Below are 23,075 nucleotides of genomic sequence, written 5' to 3'. Positions count from 1 at the left end.
ATACAAACCCCACTGTCTTGCATTTAAAGCCTTTCACAAGCTAGTTCCAAGTTATCTTTTTAGACTGACTTTGAATCACTTTACCTCATGCATTCTGCATTCCAGCCAAAGTATCCTACTGGTTATTCCCCTTTGAAGAAGCTCTTTCTTTACCTCCCCCTCTTGGTATCCCATTTTCCTTCAGGGCTTAGCTCAAGTTCTGCCTTCTATATATGACCTTTTCTGATCCCATCAGTATTAATGGTATACTCCTCCTAAAATATTCAGGTTGCTGGGTGGGAGAATGGATAGAGCATTGGGCCTGGAGTCAATAAGACCCAAGTTCATCTCTAAGAAGGTAGCATTGAATTTCATCAGAAGTAAAGTGCAATCAAAGCTTAGAGAGATACAGGATTCCTGGCTCAGTAAGAAGGCAGATGAAATTCAGTTTTATATAGATAGTAACAATCCAAAGCACTTTTATGATTCCCTGAAAGCTATTTATGGACCAAAAACCCATAGTGCATCATAACTACTCAGTGCTGATAGAGCCACATTGATTAGTGATAAGGGCATGATCCTAGAGACATGGGCTGAACGCTTCCATAGTGTTCTCAACAGACCATCATCAATCAATGCTGAGGCCATTGACTGTTTACCTCAGGTTGAAGTCAATCCCTGCTTAGCTGAACTTCCAACTAAAGAAGAGGTTTTTGAGGGCCATTAGGCTCCTTTTATGTGGTAAAGCATCTGGTGCTGATTCTATTCCAGCTGAGATTTACAAGGTAGGGGGACCATTGCTCATACAAAAACTGACTGAAATATTCCAGTTTATATGGCAAGAGGAGGTTATCCCCCAGGAGTTCAAGGATGCCACCACTATGCATCTCTATAAAAGGTGTAAAAGGGATAGATTGTCCTGTGACAATCACAGGGGGGTCTCTCTCTTAGTCATTGCTGGCAAAATTCTTGCTAGAGTCCTCCTTAATAGGCTGATCCTTCACCTGGAAGATGGTTATATACCTAAGAGCCAGTGTGGCTTCAGAAAGGACCGAGGAACAGTCGATATGGTGTTTGCTGCCCTATAACTCCAGGAGAAATGCCAGGAGCAGAACAGAGGTCTATACACGTTTGTAGATCTGATCAAGGCCTTTGACACTATTAGTCATGAGGGCTTATGGCAAATTGTCAAAATTTGGTTGCCCAGAGAAGTTCATCAGCATTGTACATCAATTTCATGATGGCATGTTTGCCCAGGTTCTGGATAGTGGATAATGCTCTCGTGGCTTCCCAGTCATCAACAGAGTGAAACAGGACTGTGTACTTGCTCTCATGCTTTTTAGCATGATGTTTTCATCCATGTTGACAAATGCTTTTAATGAAGATGAACACAGCATCAAGGTTAACTACCATACTGATGGTAAGTTCTTCAATTTGAAAAGGTTACAAGCCAAGACCAAAGTGGAGGGAGTGTTGGTGCATTATTTTCTGTTTGCAGATGATTGTGCACTCAGTGCATTCTCTGAAGCTGAGATGCAACAAAGTATGGATCAATTCTCTGCTGCCTGTGCTAATTTTGGCCTAATAATCAGTGCCAAGAAAACACAGGTGCTCCATCAGCCACCACCACGCCATCCATACATGGAACCACGGGTTACAACAAATGGAGAAGTTTGGAATGCTGTGGATAAGTTAATTCACTTACTTTGGTAGTGTAATTTCCAGGGATATACACATTGATAATGAGGTTGACACACACATTGCTAGAGCTAGCTCAGTGTTTGGGAGGCTCCAAAGAAAAGTTTGGAAGAGAAGAGATACTAGACTGAGTACCAAACTGAAGGTCTACAGAACTGTTGTGCTGACCTCATTGTTGTATGCCTGCAAAACATGGACAGTCAACCAGCGCTATGCCAGGAAACTGAATTGCTTCCATTTGAACTGTCTTAGGAAGATTCTGAAGATCACCTGGCAGGATAAGGTACCGGACACTGAGGTCCTTGCTCGAACTAAACTGCCAAGCATTCAAACTATGCTTCAGAGAGTGCAGCTCCAATGGGTTGGTCATGTTCAAATGCAAAATGTACTCTTGCCCAAAAGACTATTTTATGGAGAACTTGCATGGGGCAGGTGATCACATGGTGGTCAGCAGAAGCAATACAAGGACACTCTCAAGGTCTCCCTCAAGAACTTTGGATTTGATTGAGGGACATAGGAAACACTAGCACAGGACCGCTCAGCACGGCATGCTGAGGTGAAAGGGTGCTGTGTTCTATGAGAAAAGCAGAATTGAAACAGCAGAAAGGACACATAGGATGTGCAAATTTGGAGTAACCACCCCAAATGTTCACACAGACTATCTGTTCCCAACCTGTGATAGAGAATTCTGAGCTCGTATTGGTCTGATCAGCCACTCAGACACATTGAAACTTCACATTATCATGGTAATGTCATTTTAGTCCTCTTCGAGAAAAAAGGACAACCAACTATAATAATAGAGATGATAATGCTACTTACCTCCCAGGGTTGTTGGGAGGATCAAATGAGATAATATTTGTAAAGTTCCTAACACAGTGCCTGGCACATAATAAGTGCTTAATAAATGCTTCCCCTTCTCATTCTGGTTTGCTCTGTAATATGTTTGTGCCTGGTGGAATGTAGGCTTCTTGAGGAAATGAAAATTTCCCTTTTGCCATTAGAGATTATTGTAGCACAATGGCTGGCACATAGTAGGCACTTACTTCATAAACATTTGTAGTTTTTTGACTATTAAGCCTAGATAAGAAAAGACTTAGGCAGGACATGATAATCATATTCAAGGTTTGTCAGTGGGAAGAAGAATTAAGTTTGTTTTACTCGACCACAAAGGACAGAACTGGGAATAATGGATAGAAATTGCAAAGGGGGAAAATTTATGCTTGAGAGAAGGAAAAAATTCTGGACAGAGCTATGCCACAGTGAAGTGGACTGTCTTGGAAAGTAGTGAGTTCCCCCTCCTTGAAAGTCTTCAATCAATGTGGGTATGGATTGGACTGGACCATGTCCCTAACCCTGAGATTCCCTAAGATGTTTTTATTGTGTGTCTACAAACAAATGTGCACATGCACACACATACACACACATACACCCACAGGTATGTAAACTAGGCAGTGTGGTGCAATGAACAAGGAATTGGTCTTAAAGTCAAGGAGACCTGGGTTGAGACCCACCTTTGATACAATGTGGTTGTATGAACCCTAGAGGGCAAGTCACCTGAGCTTTCAGTGCCCCAGGCAACAATTTAAAAAATATTGTTTTGTACAAACCACACACACACACACACACACACAGGTTGTAGAAGATGTTCCTATACCAGTGATCCAGACATATATATATATATACGTATACATACATATATGTATATACACATATACATATATATAGATGCAACAATAGTACATAGGTATCAAAGATTAATTAGAAATCAGTGAATTCAACATGTACAGTGTGACCGAAAAAGCTCTGCCCTCTAAAATCATCCAAAAGATTACTGACAGTTTGGGAATTGATATCCATAGTGCTACCTTTTAACTTTCTCCATCTCTGAGTGCCTATAATTAGGTCCAGATGCCCATCTGGGGAAGTTATTTTTCCAGCAGTGACATCTGGCTCTTTGGCACATTCCCCTGACTTGAACTGAAGCTGAGTGTATTGGACCAACCAGCTGCCCATTTAGTCACCATTATAGAGAATAAATGTTGTATCTAATTATCATCCTCTGTGATCCTTGCACTCGTTCTAGGGAACTGGTCTATCACAATTAGGGCCTTGAAGCAAATGAAAAGTCTTCTGGATTTGTGTTCAGGTGAGAGGATACTTTGATTTAGTTTAGTTTTAGTTTAATAGACCCAGAAAATAGATAGGTTTGGTTTGGGCTCAAACTGGTTTTTATTAGATTTTTTAAAAATCAGTATTGTATTCATTAAAATAATATTTGGATTTTTTCTGGCTCCAGCATATTAGGAAGACTCATTCTGATGTGGGGTTCATAAATTAGTTTAAATCCTTGGTTACTAAAATTATCTATTGCGGAAAAAAGAAAACCTTTATACTTTCAAGTAAATTTTTCTCCTTAAGTTCAAATAGTGGGACCTGTCTCTGTTTTCAAAAACTGAATCATTATGGCAATGACTCCCATTGTTTGGTGTTAGGACAATTATTTGATTTCATAATAATGAAAAATGATATAACAACATAACAATATAACATATGGAATTTATATGACACTTTAAAGCTTAGAAAGCAGTTTGCATAAATTATCTCATTAGAGCCCCACAATAATCCTGTGGGGCAGACATCATAATCATCACGCCTATTTACAAAGGAAGAAACTGAGGCACAGAACAGTTAAGTGCTTTGTTCATTGCCACAAGTCTAGCAAGTGTTAAAGGCAAAATTTAATTCTAGGTCTTCCCGACTCCAAATGCAACACTACTGTCTCCTCTTAAAATAATGCTAATTTATTATTATCATTATTATTAAAATAATACCAACGTTATTATCATTGTTTTAATGAGGCACAGACCTTGAGGTTTTATCTGGGAAACTCCATTCAGTGATGCAGATTGGCAACTCATCAGTTATGGATAGTCCCAGAGAGTTATGTAGAGACACGGAGAGGATACAACTTGTTCAGGGTGCCCACATTGCTAGCATGTGTCAGAGACGGGTCTTCAGGTGCTCCTTCATTCCAAGTCTGGTCTTCTATCCACTATGCCCCATTGCTCCCACCAACATAGGTAAATTAAAATTTTGTTTTGAGATGCTCATAACACTTTTTAGGTAACTGTAGACACCCTGGATATTATAATCAGACAAGGGCTGGGAATTCCCACTGTAACTAAATGGAGATTTATGAGACATATCTATATCTATTGCAGAGCAGGTGGTGATTTGCACTGAAAGAGGCAATTTTTTTCACCTAGAGTTCCCTACACCAAAAATAACTTGCATTTTACAAGTCCAGGCCAAATGTGTATATGTGCGTTGTATAATGTATATTTATATGTTTGGTATACCATTGAAGACCAGCAGTTATCCTCCACCTTATAGTCTTAGGGAGTTGCTTGGGCACTTAGCTTCAGGGGCATGCCAGCTGTATGTCAGAGCCCAGATACTAAAGATTCTGAGACCAGCTCCCTATCTACTGTATCATGCTGTTGTATAATATGTGTTGTATATATATGTGTGTATGTGCACATATATACATATACATACACATATACGAATATACCTATATATATATATATATACATATACACACGCATACATTGTGTGTGTATACACATATGTTTGTGATAGCAGTGGTACAGTAGATAGAGTGTCAGGCCTGGAGTCAGTTACACTTAATTTTCTGAGTTCAATTCTGACCTCAGACACTTAACTAGCTGTGTGAGTTACTAGCAAGTCACTTAACCCTTTTTGCCTCATTTTTCTCATCTATAAAATGAACTAGAGAAAGAAATGGCAAACCGCTTCAATATCTTTGCCAAGAAAATCCCATATGAGGTAACAAAGTATCAGCTGAAATGACTGAATAGCAGCAAAACATATGCAGTATACACACAAATATGAAATATTAAACGAGAAGATTATGGAAGGATAGAAGCAGGAATTAAAGTATGAAAATGTATTGATGAATTGTGATCTGTACTGGTGATAATAGACTTGCTTCAGTGATATTTTTTCCTCTCTCTTCATATATACACGCACACACACAGGTACATACACACAAAACGTGTCACTTCATGTACATATGTTTGTATATACACATGTGTGTACATACATGTGTGTGTATGTACCTATAAGAGGCAGTGTAGTGTAGTGGATAGAGAGATAAGGAGCCAGCCTTGAAGTCTTGGATCCAGCAGGTCCTCTCTTCAAATCATGACTCTAATACATATTGATCTTGTGACTCTGGTCAAGCCTATCAGTTGCAGAGAAGTTCCATTATTTGGGAGTTTCTATACCAGTGAAATCACATATTGAAGTAGATCTATCTCTGTTTCTCTGTCTTCGTCTCCACTTCTCCCTTCCCTTCTTCTTCTCCCCTCTACTCACTCTCTCTCTCTCTCTCTCTTTCCCTCCCTCCCTTCTTCCCTCCCTCCCTCTCCCTTTCTATTCCTCTTTCTCCCTCTCTCTCTAGTTCTCTCTCTCTCCACCTCTCTCTTTCTCTCCCTTTCTTTATGTCTCTCTCCCTTTCTGTCTCTTTGTGCATATCTGTCTGTCTGTCTGTCTGTCTCTCTCCTCCCCCCTCTCTGTCTCTCTTTCCCCATATACACAGAGGTATATACAAGTATACACAGGTGCGTATATACATGTACAAAATACAAGTATGTACACACACATAGATCTATACATACACATATAAAATGCTTAGTTTAGGCCCAATTTAGCTGTCAAGAAAATCAGTAGATAGAAGACAAATTCATCACTTTCAGTGATGTTTACCTTACCCCTTATGCTTTTATTTACTTTAACTTAATATTTCATTTTCCCCCAATTACGTGTAAAAACAATTTTAATATTTGATTTTTAAAAACATTTTTGAGTTCCAAATTCTTTCCCTCCCCCTATCAAGAAAGCAAGCAATTTTATATAGGTTTTGCATATGCAGTCATACAAAACATATTTCAATGTTAGTCATGTTGAGAAAGGAGACAGAAGAAGAAAATTAAAAAAAAAAAGTGTTCTTTGATCTGCATTCAGTCTCCTTTCTCTGAAGATGGATAGCATTTTTCGTCCTTCAGAAAATCCGTCAGAATTGTCTTGAATGACTGTATTGCTGAGAATAATCAAGTCATTCACAGTTGATCATCATAATATATTCCTGGTACTGTGTACCATGTTCTCCTGGTTCTGTTCATTTCACTTTGCATCAATTCATGTAAGTCTTTCCAGGTTTTCTAAGAGCATCCTGTTAGATATTTCTTATGGCATTATCATAAATCCCCTTTTATTAAGGGGATTTGTTCTGTGAAGTTTTGATTCAGTCAAAGGGCTGCACTTGAGGACCTAGAGGATCACATGTGACCTGCAGGCCACAGTTTCCTGTATCAGCAAGGACCCCAACATACACAGGAGGGCCTGCTGGTCCTTAGATTTACTTTTCTAAAAGGAAAGCAACTTTTGAGGGGTCTGCAATCTACTTTAATCAAGCACATATGTCATTCACTTAGTTCAGGGGAAAAAGTCAGCACCCTGAACTTCAGAGAAAATACAAACAGAAATTACAAAAAGAAAGACTAACAGACAGGGCTTCCAACTGTCTGACCATAAGCAATACATACATCACAGATCAACAGACAGATCCAACTGTCCGTTACATACATACATAGTTCTCAGAGAGAGAAGACTTGGGGCTCCCTAGCAGTTACCCCAGAGTCTCATCTGGCCAAGCAAACACTTCCAATGAGTAAGCCCCAAAGTAAAGCCACACCTCAGAGTATTTATATGCTTTTCAGAGCTGGGAAGCATGACCCTCTGACCCAGTGCCTCAATTGAAATTAACAAAAGATATTGAGGTCTGTTAATGGACAGGGAAGATCTTTAACTCTTCTCACCACCCACCATTAACCTCACATTAACATTACAGTTCCCCACCCCTACATAGTATTCCATCCCAATCATTTTCAACAATATGTTCAGCCATTCCCCAGTTTATGGACATTCCTTCAGTTTCCAGTTCTTTGCCACAACTGAAAAAGCTTCTATAAATATTTTTGTACATACAGCTTTTTTTTCTTTTTGTTTTTTATCTCTTTTGAGATATAGACATAGTGGTGGTATTACTAGGTCAAAGTATATACATGATTTTATAGCCCTTTGGACATGGTTTCAAATTGTTCTACAGAGTGGTTGAATCAGTATACATAGTTTCACCAACACTGCATTAGTGTCTCAATTTTCCCATATGCCCTCCAACATTTGTCTTTTTCCTTTTTTGTCATATTAGCCAATCTGATAGGTGTGAGGTGTTGGCTCAGAGTTGTTTTAATTTGCATTTCTCTAATTGATTGTGATTTAGAGCATTTTTTCATGTGACTATAGATAGCTTTGATTACTTCATCTGAAAACTGATCATATCTTTTGACCATTTATCATTTGAGCTTGGCTCTTATTTCTATAAATTTGACTCAGTTCTCTACATATTTGAAAAATGAGGCTTTAGCAGAGAAACTTTCTCTAATTTTTTTCATAGTTATGATTACTATGTAGTTCCCTCCATTCTATTTCCCTCTTTTAATCTTACTCTCTTTCCTTTCACCCTGTCTATTCTCAAAAGTATTTTGCTTATGATTTTTACCTCCCCCAATCCATGCTCCCTTCTATCATCCCCCTTTCTTTATCTTATCCCCTTCCCCTCCTACTTTCCTGTATGGTAAGACAGATTTCTATACCCAATTGAGCATGTTTGTTTTTCCTTCTTTAAGCTAATTCTAATGATAAGGTTCACCTGCTCTGTGTACCCTTACCTTTTCTATCCTCCCTTTCACTGTAAAAGTTCTTTTATGTTAGATAATTTGTCCCTATACTACTTCCCCTTCTCTCGGTGCATTCCTCTTTCTCACCCCTTAATTTTAGTTTTTCAGATAACCATCCCCTTGTATTCAACTCACACACCTGCCCTCTGTTTATGTATACTTCTAACTGCACTAATAATGAGAAAGTTTTTAGGAGTTAAAAGTATCATTTTCTCATATAGGAATGTAAACAATTTCTCTTTAATGTTTTCCTTTTTATGCTTCTCTTCAATCTTATATTTGTAAAGTCAAATTTCTATTCATCTCTGGTCTTTTCATCAGGAATGTTTGAAAATCCTCTATTTTATTGAATGTTCATTTTTCTCACTGAAGAATGATACTCACTTTTTCTGAATAGGTGACTCTTGGTTGTTATCCTAGCTCTTTTGCCCTCCAGAATATCATGTTCCAAGCTTTCTGATACTTCAGTGTAGAAACTGCTAAATCTTGTGTTCTCCTGACTGTGGCTCCACAATGTTTGAACTGTTTCTTTCTGGCTGCTTGTAATATTTTCTCCTTGAATTGGGAGCTCTGGAATTTGACCTTTTAATTGTCCTGGGCATTTTCATTTTGGAATCTCTTTCAAGAGGTGATCAGTAGATTCTTTCAGTTTCTATTTTACCCTCTGGTTCTAGAATATCAGGGCAGTTTTCCTTGGTAATTTCTTGAAAGATGCTATCTAGCCTCTTTTATTTTGTTCATGGCTTTCGGGTAGTCCAATAATCCTTAAATTATCTCTCCTGGGTCTATTTTCCATATCAGTTGTTTTTCCAATGAGGTATATTTCACATTTTCTTCTATTTGTTCATTCTTTTTATTTTATCGTTTCTTGATGCCTCATAAAGTCATTAGCTTCTATTTGCCGAATTCTGATTTTTAAGGGATCATTTTATTTGGTGAGTTTTTGTACCTCTTTTTCCATTTGGTCAATTCTACTCTTTAAAGAATTTTTTTCTCCCTTCAGTAAGCTTCTGTACTTCTTTTTTCATTTGGCCAATTCTGCTTTTCAAGGCATTCTTCCTCCTTTATCAAGCTGTTGACTCTTTCTTCATGATTGTCTTGCATCATTCTCATTTCCTTCCCTAATTTTTCCTCTTCCTTTCTTATCTGATTTTTAAAATCCTTTTTGAGCTCTTCCATGGCCTGAGACAAATTCCTATTTTTCTTCAAGGCTTTGGATGTAGCAGTTTTGACTTTGTTTCTTCTTCTGAGTTTGGCTTTTGCTTGTCCCTGTCACCAAGGTAACTTTCTATAGTCAGGATCTTTTTTCTGCCATTTGCTCATTTTTTGTGGCCTATTTCTTGATTTTTAACTCTATGTTAAAGTGGGACTCTATTTCTGGAGCTGGGGGGACACTATCCCAAGCTTTAGTTTTTTGGGGAAGCTATAAATTTTCAGTTATTCCAAAGTGGTTTGATCTAGGGAGAAGTGTACTTACTACTCTCCTGGCCGGTGCTCTAGTGTGTAAGAAACCACAAACACTCTTTTCTGCCCAAAAACTGTGACTAGGGTCCCAGCTCCCCTGAATCTTCAAGCTCTAGTGTGCCACAGATCCTCCTTGTCCTGAGACTGAGACTGAGGACCATGACCTAGATTCAAATACAGGCAATTCAACACAGTCCTGCCCCCAGTGCCAGCAAAGGGACCCATGTATTTTCCTTCTGACCAATTGTCTGACCCCCTCACTGTTTGTGAGCTGAAAGGTCTAGAAACTGCCACTGCTGGCATTGATTCAGTTGCCCCTAAGGCCTACTGCTGGTTTGCTGGGGCACAGCCTGTGCTGGACTGTATTCCATTCCCACTCTAGTGCAACAGATCTTTCCCGGTGATCTTCTAAGTTGTTTTGGGTTGGAAAAATTGTTTTATCATGTCCTTTTGTGGGTTCTGCCTCTCTAGAATTTGAGACATTGTTTAAATTTGAGGCATGCTTTTGGAAGGATTTTGGGGAGAGCTCAGGCAAGTCCCCTGGGAAGGTGGAGGCAGAATTTCTGGAACTGGTGGAAATATGGAAGGGATTCCTTGAACACAAAGCAATTCAGGAGAAGTCTTGGAGGTGGAAATATATCTACTGGGAAAGAGGTGGTTCTAAATAGAGAGAAGATTGGAGGGTAGATGTCAACATTCTATGGTTTCCCAAATGTTGTTGTACAAGAAAAATTAGTAGTGAAATCTGAAGTCTTAGTGAAGTCTTAAGACTAAATAAAGTCTTTTTTAAAAAATTAATTAATTAATTTATTTCACTTTTAACATTCATTTTCACAGAATTTTTGGGCTCCAAATTTTCTCCCCCCTTGTCCCTTCCTCCCACCCCAAAACACCGAGCATTCCAATTGCCCCCATCACCACTCCGCTCTCTCCTCCATCATTCCTCTCTGCCCTTGTCTCCATCCTCTCCTCTGTCCTGTTGGGCCAAATAACTTTCTGTACCCCTTTACCTGTATTTCTTATTTCCTAGCGGCAAGAACAGTACTTGACAGTTATTCCTAAAACTTTGAGTTCCTACTTCTTTTCCTCCCTCCCTCCCCTCCCCCTCCCTTTGGAAGGCAAGCAATTCAATATAGGCCAAATCTGTGTAGTTTTGCAAATGACTTCCATAATAGTCGTGTTGTATAAGACTAACTATATTTCCCTCCATCCTATCCTGCTTCCAATTACTTCTATTCTCTCTTTTGATCCTGTCCCTCCCAGTGAGTGTCGACCTCAAATTGTACCCTCCTCCCCATGCCCTCCCTTCCATCATCCCCCCCACCCTGTTTATCCCCTTGTCCCCCACCTTCCTGTATTGTAAGATAGGTTTTCATGCCAAAATGAGGGTGCGTTTTATTCCTTCCTTTAGTGGAATGTGATGAGAGTAAACTTCATGTTTTTCTCTCACCTCCCCTCTTTTTCCCCAAACTAAAAAAATCTTTTGCTTGCCTCTTTTATGAGAGATAATTTGCCCCATTCCATTTCTCCCTTTCTCCTCCCATATATTTCTCTCTCACTGCTTGATTTCATTTTTTTTTAAGATATGATCCCATCCTATTCAATTCACTCTGTGCACTCTCTCTCTATGTGTGTGTGTGTGTGTGTGTGCACGTGTGTGTGTGTAATCCCACCAAGTACCCAGATACTGAATAGTTTCAAGAGTTACTAATATTGTCTTTCCATGTAGGGATGTAAACAGTTCAACTTTTTAAAGTCCCTTATGACTTCTCTTTGCTGTTTACCTTTTCATGCTTCTCTTCATTCTTGTGTTTGAAAGTCAAATTTTCTTTTTAGCTCTGGTCTTTTCATCAAGAATGCTTGAAAGTCCTCTATTTCATTGAAAGACCAATTTTTCCCCTGAAGTATTATACTTAGTTTTGCTGGGTAGGTGATTCTTGGTTTTAGTCCTAGTTCCTTTGACTTCTGGAATGTCATATTCCATGCCCTTCGATCCCTTAATGTGGAAGCTGCTAGATCTTGTGTTATCCTGATTGTATTTCCACAGTACTTGAATTGTTTCTTTCTAGCTGCTTCCAATATTTTCTCCTTGACCTGGGAATTCTGGAATTTGGCTACAATATTCCTAAGAGTTTCTCTTTTTGGATCTTTTTCAGGTGGTGATCGGTGGATTCTTTCAATATTTATTTTGCCCTCTGGTTCTAGAATATCAAGGCAGTTTTCCTTGATAATTTCATGAAAGATGATGTCTAGGCTCTTTTTTTGATCATGGCTTTCAGGTAGGCCCATAATTTTTAAATTGTCTCTCCTGGATCTATTTTCCAGGTCAGTTGTTTTTCCAGTGAGATATTTCACATTATCTTCCATTTTTTCATTCTTTTGGTTTTGTCTTGTGATTTCTTGGTTTCTCATAAAGTCATTAGCCTCCATCTGTTCCATTCTAATTTTGAAAGAACTATTTTCTTCAGTGAGCTTTTGAATCTCCTTTTCCATTTGGCTAATTCTGCTTTTGAAAGCATTCTTCTCCTCATTGGCTTCTTGAACCTCCTTTGCAAATTGAGTTAGCCTATTTTTCAGGGTGTTATTTTCTTCAGCATTTTTTGGGGTCTCCTTTAGCAGGGAGCTGATCTGTTGTTCATACTTTGCTTGCAAGTCTTTTATTGCTCTTCCCAGTTTTTCCTCCACCTCTCTAACATAATTTTGAAAATTTTTTGAGTTCTTTATGATATTTTCCCAGAACTGATCCCATTGAGTGGGCTGGGATGTAGAAGCACTGACTTCCGTGTCTTCCCCTGATGGTGAGCACCACTCTTCCTCATCAGAAGGGAGGGGAGGAGAAACCTGCTCACCAAGAAAGTAACCCTCTATAGTCTTGGTTTTTTTCCCTTTTCTGGGCATTTTCCCAGCCAGTGACTTGAGCTCTGAATATTCTCCTCACACCCACCTCGCCTCCAGATCCTCCCAGCCAGCACTTGGGGTCTGAGACTCAAATGCTGCTTCCCAGTCTCAGGGCTTCGGGCGGGGGCAGGGCTGCTATTCAGTGTGAGATTATGTTCAGGTGCTCATGTGGGGGCAGGGCTGCCTCACGGGCTCAGTTCCTTCAGGGGGTTTATGCAGAGACCTTCAACAATGGATCTGGGCTCCTGCCTGTTTGGGGAGCCCTGGTCTGCTCCCACCTCCACTGTTGCCTCCCAAGGGGGCCTGAGTATGGGGGCACCCCACTCCCCTCTCCACCCACCAAAGAGACCTTCTCACCAACCCCAGTCACCTGTGGGTGGAGGGACCTGCGCAGCCGCTGGAGATCCCGTCCCTGAAGTCCGCTTGAATCTGCTCCTCTCGGTGCCGGGGCCGGGGCCGGGGCAGGGCTGGGCTGGGCTCCACAATCTCAGTGTGACGGACCTTTTGCGAGAGGTTTGCAGGTCCCTCTGGAACAGAAATCTTATCCGCTCCGCTGTTATGTGGCTTCTCCTGCTCCTGAATTTATTGGCAGCTCTTTACTACAGATATATCATGGGCTGTGGGTTCGGAGCTAGCGTATTTGTGTGTTTCTACTCCGCCATCTTGGCTCCGCCCCCCCTAAATAAAGTCTTTAAATTAAGAGTGAAATAGGAATTTCACCCAAGTCAGAGGTGTCAGAATCTGACCTGGTGTGTACGGGATGCTTATGTTTCATTATTTCTTTGGCTTTATTGTGTCCCTAAAATAAGTACTTCCATTACCAGTACAGATCACAACTCATCCATAAATTCTCATTCTGTGTAATTTCTTCTGATGTTCTTCCATAAATTCTCTCTATACTGTAGGCCAGAGGTTGTGAGGAGTTTTTGTGGTTGTTGTTTAGTCATTTAAGTTATGCCCAACTCTTTGTGACACCATTTTGGGATTTTCTTGGCAAAGATACTGGAGTGATGTGCCATTTTCTTTTTCACTTCATTTTACATATGAGGAAACTAAGGAAAACAGAGTTAAGTGACTTGCACACACACCTGGTAAGTGAGATTTGAACTCAGAAAGATGAGTCTTCCTGACCCTAGGCCCAGCTCTCTATTCACTGCACCTCCTAGCTACCCTATATGAGGACTACCTCATATACAAAACAGAAGAGTAACTTACTTTCACTACATGACCAGAACCCTGACTTTTCTGGTCATGTGTGTCAGCACTATGTAGTGGCTATAGTGCTAGATATGAAGTCAGGAAGACCTGGATTTTAATCTTGCCTCAGACATTTAATTCCAGCATAATTCTGGGCAAATCACTTAACCCAGTTCACCCAATGCCTCACTCAAAACATGAGTTTCCATCTAGCTCTAAATCCATGAACCTCTGAGTTTTTGTTGGCCTTTTTACACCACCTCATATGTACAAGTCATCTTAGCAATATGATATATTTTTATATATGTATATATATATATGTTTATATAATACATATCATATGTACAAATCATCTTGGTAATATTGAGCTATAACAACCAGGTAATCTGTGAAAGTCATGGCAGACTTGAACTTAAACGTGGGTGGATTTTTGGGCTGCCTGTCTTGAAGGTTGTTTGTTCTTAGTAAATGATGATACATTCTATACTGCATTTTGTAGAATATACAAGTTAGAATCAGAAGCATAAATCTGAGTAGGCTCTCAAGAGGTCATCTGATTCATAGATTTAAAGCTAGAAGACATCAAGTCCAACCTTCTCATTTTAGGTAGTAGGAAACAGTCACAGGGAAATCAAGTGAGATGATACAGCTAGTGTCTAAGGCAGGATCTGAACCTGGGTCTTACTCATTCCAGACTTACTACATCATGCTGCTTCTTTTTTATAGGTAAGGCTGTGTTTAAAAATTAAACAAACTGATTCTACTTTTCTGGGCCGCATTCTCTTCACTGGAGGATGTGGGGGATGGAGAGCTGACCACAAAATAACAGAATCTCAGCATTGGAATAGACCTTAGAGACATCTGGTCCAACTTAGATGACAGTTAAGTTGCATAATGGATAGAGCATTGAAAATGATGTCAGAAGTACTTGAGTTTGAATCCTGCCTCATATTCGTAACAGCTATGTGATCCTAGGCAAGTCACTTAACTTTTCTCAGCCTTAATCTCCTTATGTGTAAAAATGGGCATAATGAATAGTACCTACTTGACAAGGATATTATGAGACTCAAATGAGATAACATGCAAAAAGGCATTACAAACCTTAAAGTACAATGTAGCCACTTTTGTCATTGTTGTTAGCTGTGACCAACTCTTTGTGACTCCATTTGGGATTTTCTTGGAGTAATTTGCAATTTCCTTCTCCAGATCATTGTACAGATGAAGAAACTGAGGTGAATAGGGTTAAGTGACTTGCCCAAGGTCACACAGCTTAGTGTCTGAGAGCAGATTTGAACTCATGTCTGCTTGATTCCAGGCCTTGCACTGTATCCACTGTGCCACCTAGCTTCCTGATGTAACCACTAGCTATCATTAATATTATTTACCAGTACCTGAAGAAGAATATCCTAGGATAGGGAGCCCACCCCCTCCTAAGGCAGTCTCTTCCATTTTTGTACAGCTTTATTTGTTTGGAGAGTTTTCTTTCCATGGGTCTGAAATCTCCCTCTCTGCTACTTCTGGCCAGTGCTCCTAGTTCAACCCTTTGGGGGAAAGAAGGAAAAAAATAGAATCTGTCTTGCACATGAAAGCTCATCAGATACCTGATATCAGCTCTCATCCTCTTGCCTTTCCCTCCCTTCCTGGAAGTCTTCTCTTTCTCACACAAAGCATCCCCAGTTCCTTTAAGAAGTCATTATATGGTGTGAAGCTGAGACTAACTGGGGTGCTCTCCTTGGGACACTCTAAATTTAGCAATATCCTTCATCACAGAATTGAACACAGTGCTCTAAAGGAGATTTGACTAGGGCAGAATGCAGCAGGGTTGTTAGCTGGTCCTGCAAACTATGCCTCTCAACATGGCTTAACTTTTCATCAGCTTGTAGCCAGCACTTTGCTCTGATGACTCATACTGAGCTTGAAGTCTACTAAAACCTCCAGATCTTTTTCAGATGAATAGCTATCTAGTTATTTCTTACCCATTTTCTACTTATGAAGTTACTCTTTGAACCCAAGAATGAAACATTACATTTATCCTTAACTTTCTCTCATTAGATTTAGCCTCATGTTCTAGACCAGAGGTGGGGAACCTACAGTTTCGAGGTCACATGTAGCCCTGGGTCCTCAAGTACAGACCTTTGACTGAATCCCATCCTGTTCTAGACTGCTGGGAACTTTCCTTCTCCTGATTCCATCATCTAATGTGTTAGCTATATTTTCAAACTTTCTATCTTTCTAGTATCATCTGAAAGTATGATAAAAATTACATCTAAGCCTTTATCCAAGTAACTTATAAAAGATGCTAAAAAGCATAAGGCTGGGGAACCAGGTGGTGAAGTGGATAGAGTACCAGTCCTGGAGTCACAAGGCCCTGAGTTGAAATGAGACCTTAGACGTTTACTAGCTATATGTCCCTGGGCAAGTCACTTAACCCCAATTGCCTCAAAAAAAAAACCCAAAAAACATAAGACCATATGGATCTCCAGTGCACTCTACTGGAAGCCTCCTTCCTGTTTGACACTGAAGTATTTGTTAGTGGCTACTTGAAGTCTGAACATCCAACTATTTTCAAATATACTTATCTACACTATATAACTTACCTCACATTTCTTCATCTTTTCTAGGTAAACCAAATCTACAATTTTCTCTGCTTCTACTAGTCTAGAAACACTGTCAATAATGAAGATGAGGTTATTTTGCTATAACCTATTTTGATTGAAATTGCACTGCCCTTTTGCGATAACCCTTTTCTAGATGTTTGTTAATCATCCCGCTACTAATCACTTCTAAATTTTTTCCAGGAATTGAAGTCAATCTTAGTGGAATTTAGTTAAAAATTCTTTCTTCCCTTTTTGTAAATCAGTATTCATACAGTCTTTTTCTTTTCCAATACTCTGGCACTTCTTCCATTTTCCAGAGTCATTGGGCAATCGCTGCCAGAAGCTCAGCAATCACTTTGAGTTGTCCTTTCAGTAACCTGGGGAGTAGAACCCCTAAAGTTCAAGTTTAATCTTACTATCTCCCTGCTTATCTTGGGTTTCAGCTCTCTTAACTTAATTCTAGGGGTGTGCTGGAGCCAGCTTGATTGTTACATTTTCATCATGATTGGAAATTGACAAATGTTACAAATCAGGGATTGATTTATTGTTTTATTGATTGTTTGGATTTAAGAAAGTGATGGAGAAAATGTTAATGATGCCACTCAAACTTTAGAGTTGTGTCCACTTTTTTTTTTTTTGAAAGCCAATTGTTAGGCATTTGCCAACATCCAACTGCTTAATTCCTTCATGGATCCATTATCTCACTAATGCAGGCACAACTGGACAATTGTGCTGGTCACAGCCTGACTATACCTTCTCATCCTCTATGATTCTAGTCCTATGTCCTCCCAGAAATTCTCCACAAGAAATCTAACACTGGGCTAGGGTCTCTCTCCTACATCTCTTAACATTATATGGATAACAAAGGACCACAGAAGATATTGTTCCTCATTTCCATTCATTACTGGCCCATTTCCTTTTCTCATTACATATCTCTTTGTTAATCTTTAATACTTCTTCTGGTGTGCAAATCTTCATTGGTCATGGCCAGCAGACCATTTCTACTCATCATGCCTCTTCATTGTTATTTGTGTGATCCACAGCTTCAATTCTTCTAACTCTCATCTCTTAATCTCTTCAGACTAACTTGTTGCCATGTAGCATCACTAGGAGAATACCAGTATTTAAAAGCTAGATGTTTGTTCCAGAGAGAAACTTGGGATCATTAACAGTATTGTGCCATTTTCTAAATGCAATCCAGCCTGTTCTTTTTCTCCCATTCAATTCTAGACCCCAGACAGCTATACTGATAAACCAGCTCTAGGATTTGTCCATTCAACTGCATGTCATTGTCTGAATAAGTGGAAGACTTTATCCAGCTGGATTTTTTTTCCTGTGTGACTAAAGCCAATCTCATTTAAGTGATTATGGATTTTATCTAGGAAGCTCTATGAGACAGGAAGAGCACTGGGGCTGAATCAAGTATAAGAGATTTGTGTTGGAGGTGACAAATTTTTATGGTGTTGAGGGATCTATTCATAAAATATCTGAAAGAAAGGAGGATAGCAAACACTTTAGAAAACATCTTAGATGTTATTACTATGGAAATTGCAATACAATGTGAATAGCTATCAACCAGCATGCCTACTTTTTCATCTCTGCAAAATTTTTATGAGAATAATCTAATAAGAATATTAATCAAAGATGGCATTTATGTAGCACTTTAAGATTTACATACTCATTTCATCTTCATAACAACTCTGTCAGGTAGGAGTTTTCTTACTATTTTCATGTCATAGATGACATGGACACATGACACATGACACAGGAGACATAGAAAGATTAAGTGGTTTTCTCAGTATCACAAAGCTTGTAGGTGTCCTAGGTGAGATTCCAGTTCAAGTCTTCCTGGCTACAGGTTCACATGTAGAAGTACCAAGAGTATCCTTGATTATGGCATGCATGAGAAAGGAACCTACTTTTGCTTCCATCTTAATACATATGTACATATATATGCATGTGCATGTGTGTATGTATGCATATATACATAATTTGTGTCACAGTGTGTGTATGTATGCAGTCACATTGGTCTCTTTAGACAACTCTCTGCTTTTCCTCAGCAAGATTTATTTCTTTTCTTGTCTTGAAAATTTCATCCTTAAGAACTTCCCATTTGACGGCTGATTTTCCTTGTAGGATTTTAATCTATGAGATCCCACCTAACCTTTTCCTGGGCATTGAAATCTGCTCTGCCCAAATAGAAGATGAATGTCATACTAGAGATGAGATTTCCATCTATCGCAGATTCTGGGTTACTTCTCCCCTTGCACCACTGCTTCTAGAAACTAGCTCCCCTGTGTAAGAATTAGATCTGAAATAGCCTTTTCTGTTCCTACTCTCAGGCCATCTCCTGGATGCACTTTTGCTAGGGAAGGTACCCTCTATACCTCTGTCCACTGCCCACCCCAATTCAATATTAGAATGTAAAACTCTGAAAGGCAGGAACTCTGTTTTTGCTGTTGTTTTTTTGTGTTTTTAATATCTTCAGGGATCATCCCAGTGTTTGGCACATAGTAATCAGTAAGGGCTTAATAAATATTCTTTCAATTATTGTCCAAATTGATTCCTTCTCCTTTCAAAGGATAAAATATCAATTAAGACAAGTTACAAAATTATTAGTTGCTATCCTTCTGACAGAGCTCCCACAGATATCTAAATAATTGAAACTTACATCATTACATGACATTATTCCAGATTCATGATTTGTTTTGCAAACTGTTCATCTATTTCTTCCTCCTGTCTGAGTGGTTTGTAATATATTCCAGAGATAATTTTTTTTTTGCTTCCTTTTACCTTCACCAAAATGCTTTCTCATCATGCATCCTCCCTTTAGTTTCTGGATTTTTTCCCCCCACAAAACTATATCTTCTAAACATATAATGGTACTAACCCTCAGGGTTTCCTTTTGAGTTAGGTATAAGCTTCCAGAATCTTTGTCCAGTCATCTGTCTCATTCTATCAAATCTCAGTGTTACTGTGAGGTCAATTTTACCTACTTGAGTTAGGATCATCTTGCATATTACCCATACTTTGTGTGTTTGTGTATGACCATTTCTTTTTAATTGCAGATTTATTTTATTTTGTCCCCAGTGAATTCCTGAGTCTATACTTCTGTTCTCCTTACTATATTGTAGCTACTCTCCTTGGTTTCTGACTTGTTGAATATGTATGTGAGGTTAAGTGACTTCTACAGGGTCACACATTTAACAAAATTTGAGCAGGGTTTTCACACTCAGGTCTTCTCTTTCTAAATCCAGTACTTTCCCAGTATACTATGCTGCCAAGACAACCATAATATCTGAACTGGCCTAAATCACTCCTGTGTCCAACATATCTCTGGATAAAGAGCTAGCCCTGGAATCAGAAAGACCCAAGTTCAACTCTGGCCTTAGACACTTACTAGCTGTGACCCTGGGCAAGTCATTTAACCCTTTTTGCCTCAGTTTCTTCATCTATAAAATGATCCAAAGAAGGAAATGGCAAATTACTCCAGTATTTTTTTTTTTTTTGCCAAGAAAACCCCAAATGGGGTCACGAAAAGTTGACACAGATGAACAACAATAACAAGTTAAAGAGAAGACACAGCTCTGTATTGGCAAAGGAAGTCCCTTACCAGGAACACACTACATGGATGAAATCACAGGCCTAGTAAAACAAACAAAAGAAAAACTAGACATTTCATAAATATATTTTTAAGTAGCATTCCAGGCATCTGGAGTTTTCCATCACATGCAGATAAAACAGAATCACAGGGAAGCTGATCTTTCCCTTCCTAAGTCATTTGAGGGCATATTTCCAAACTCTACTTCCAAAGAAGACACTGGGTTTTTCACATAGCTTGCTAGATTCAGCTTGAGGCTATGTTCATTTTTTTTTCTGGGGGAATCAAAATACATGTTTCCATCTGCTAGGAACATTTATTCTTCATTAAAATCTAGTGGCAATTCCCAACCTCAGTTTAGAACTTGTTTTCCTCATTTTTTCCAAGTTCAAATACTTTCTAAATTGTGTTAGCTGACGCATTGTATGTGTATAATTAACTGACAGGTCTCCCTGGGCTCATTTAGCTAAACTTGTGGAGCTTAACTGAGCAAGACGTTTGCTGATGTTTCTCCCTGTGGTGACACCCACTGAAACGAATACCTGGAACCGAAAAAAAAAAGCACTTGAAACTGTTTTTCCCCCACATTGTTTTCAGATGATATTTATTTTTCATATCTGGGCAGAACTATATGACGGAAGCAATTATCACAGTTTGTTTCAAATGCATGGTTGGTTTGCAAAAGGAAAATGGAAAGAAATGTCATAAATGTTTTCTTCCCAATCAAAGAAGGCATTCTGAAGGGTCTAAGAAAGACATCAGGAAGAGCAGGCTGTCTTTTTAATTGAGCCGCTCAGAATCCCCACTGGATTGCTATGCATCTCACTGGGTGTACAACTTCCGTACACTTCAAAGGGCGTTCCCTGCCTAGAGGAAATTCAAATGACTCTTGGAAGGTTGTGTGTATAAAGGCCAAGCAAGTAAAATGCTGAAGCAATTTTCCAGGTTAGAGAAGATTCCAGGGACTGGGCGTACTGACGTTTTCTCATCAGATTCGCAGTTCACTGTACAGTTTTTCCATTTGCCGGGAAAGACACAGAGAAACTGCCTTTCTAGACTTGGGGAGTGAGATTCCTTTGGAATTGTGTATTCTTTGCTTCTAATAGGAAAGGAGGTGCCACACGTGCTAATCTTCTTCGAGCTCTGACCATTGCTCTAATGCTATTTTATACTCTATGGTCTACCACTCACTCCCTCATCTCTTGCTCCCCAGACAAATTTAGGGAAATAAGCTTCACCTGCACCAAGGTGCACCAGAAATAGGCTGCAAAGGGGAACCAGAATGTAAGCTTCCCATCGACCCAAAAGACAGTCTCTTCTCTTTATCCCTCCTCCTAATCTCACCCTTCAAAGTCCCGAGTCCCTGGAGGATGGAGTCGTTTATATGGCCCCTGGGAAATCCTTCGATATAGGGGCTTGGAGGTGTGTTCTCTCATTCATACATCAAATCACAACCCTCGGTGTCTAGACCTGGAAGGAGTTGTTTGGAGGAGAGTAGGGTTGGCAAAGCCCGCTGCTGCTCTGGGTAACCTGGCGAGTCGCGAGACGAGGCTTTGCCAGGTGTTGGCGGTGTGGGGGATCGCGCATTGCCTTGCTCTGCTCCACTGCAGCAGGAAGGAGCTGCCATCGCCACTGCGGGAAGAGTTGCCGGGGCTGCTGACGCGGTTGGACAGAGGCAAGCTGTAGGGGAGGAGCCTGGGCTCTTAATGCACCAGCCTCCAGTACAGCGCCCCGGCAGCCGCCTCCTGCAGCAGCCAGAGAGACCGTAGCTGCTACAGCAGAGGCAGCGGCAGCAGCAGCAATAGCAGCTGTGAGCGCACGCGTGTGGGTGTGAGTGTGTGCACCCGGCCGCAGCGGCCAGCCCCTCTCCCAGCCCCAGCCGGTTTCTCTATCACCGCCCAGTCAGAGCCACCCACCAGTAGCAGAGACCTAGACCCTCTCCCTGCGTGGCGTGGCGTGGAGTGGCGTGGCGTGGCGTGTCGGGGCGAGCTTCCATCCTCCCAGTCCCCCTCTCCACCGGAGGGAGTCCCGATCCAGAAAGACACCATTTTGTCGCTGGACGCTTTCCGAAGGGGGGGTGTAGTGTCTTTGGAGTAGCTGCCAGCGAGGGGGGAACCTGTTGGGCATCTATCTCCCCAGCGCGGGAGCTCCTGCCTACTCTGAGCATCTCATCCCCGAGCTGGACCAGACCCTGCCGGGTTCAACGCATCCCTCTTGCACTAGTGGCTGCTGCAGCATCTCTGGCAATTGAATTCCTAGGAAGCCGTGGCGGTACTAGCCGAAGCAGCATTGAAAACCGCGGGTGTAGGAGGTGACATCTCGATTTCTTCTTTCCTCCGCTTCCTTTCCTTCTCTTCCTTCTCCTTTTCCTGCTCTCAGGGAAGGACTATGCTGTGCTCCCTGCTGCGACCCTGTCCCCCTCTCCTCTGAGGCTGGCGGCGGGGAGAGATCATGGATACTTGTCTGCTGGCTTTTAGTTTCCACACAAGTAACCCTGCTGTCAATGGAGGAGGACATTGATACCCGCAAAATCAACAACAGTTTCCTGCGCGATCACAGCTATGCGACCGAAGGTAATGCTTCCCGCCGCATTTAACCCCCTGGGGCTTCAGCCAAGAGGAACTTGCGGGGTGCAAGCTTTCCGGAAAGCAGAGTTGGTGGTACAGGGGACGGGAGGGTATTGAACATCGTGGGAAGAGAGCTCATTGCCCAGCAGCTCAGGGTTGGGTTGGAGGAGGGAGCGTAGGGGACTGTGGGCTCCGCCTGCAGGCTCCCCTGCCATGTCAGCGATCTTGGTGCCGCTTTGGCCATCCAGGG

The 23,075-nt window shown here is 40.6% G+C and overlaps 1 protein-coding gene across 3 annotated transcripts in view; it reads left to right on the top strand.

Annotated features, from left to right (window-relative positions):
- The window catches only part of PPP2R2B (protein phosphatase 2 regulatory subunit Bbeta), a 464,394-nt gene that overhangs the window by 144,964 nt on the left and 296,355 nt on the right, over window positions 1-23,075 (top strand). Inside the window, exon 1 of one of the 3 annotated variants that reach the window (XM_072630668.1) lies at window positions 21,892-22,831. The exons of the other annotated variants lie outside the window; for them this stretch is intronic. Coding sequence (XP_072486769.1) covers window positions 22,762-22,831 — 70 coding nt within the window. The 5' untranslated portion in view covers window positions 21,892-22,761. Of the gene's footprint in view, window positions 1-21,891; window positions 22,832-23,075 lie in introns of those variants that run through there. 3 annotated transcript variants of the gene reach the window in all.

The sequence above is a fragment of the Notamacropus eugenii genome, chromosome 1 (assembly GCF_028372415.1).
Source record: "Notamacropus eugenii isolate mMacEug1 chromosome 1, mMacEug1.pri_v2, whole genome shotgun sequence".
NCBI classification, from domain to species: Eukaryota; Metazoa; Chordata; class Mammalia; order Diprotodontia; family Macropodidae; genus Notamacropus; species Notamacropus eugenii.
This window is presented reverse-complemented; position numbering and strand designations above follow the sequence as displayed.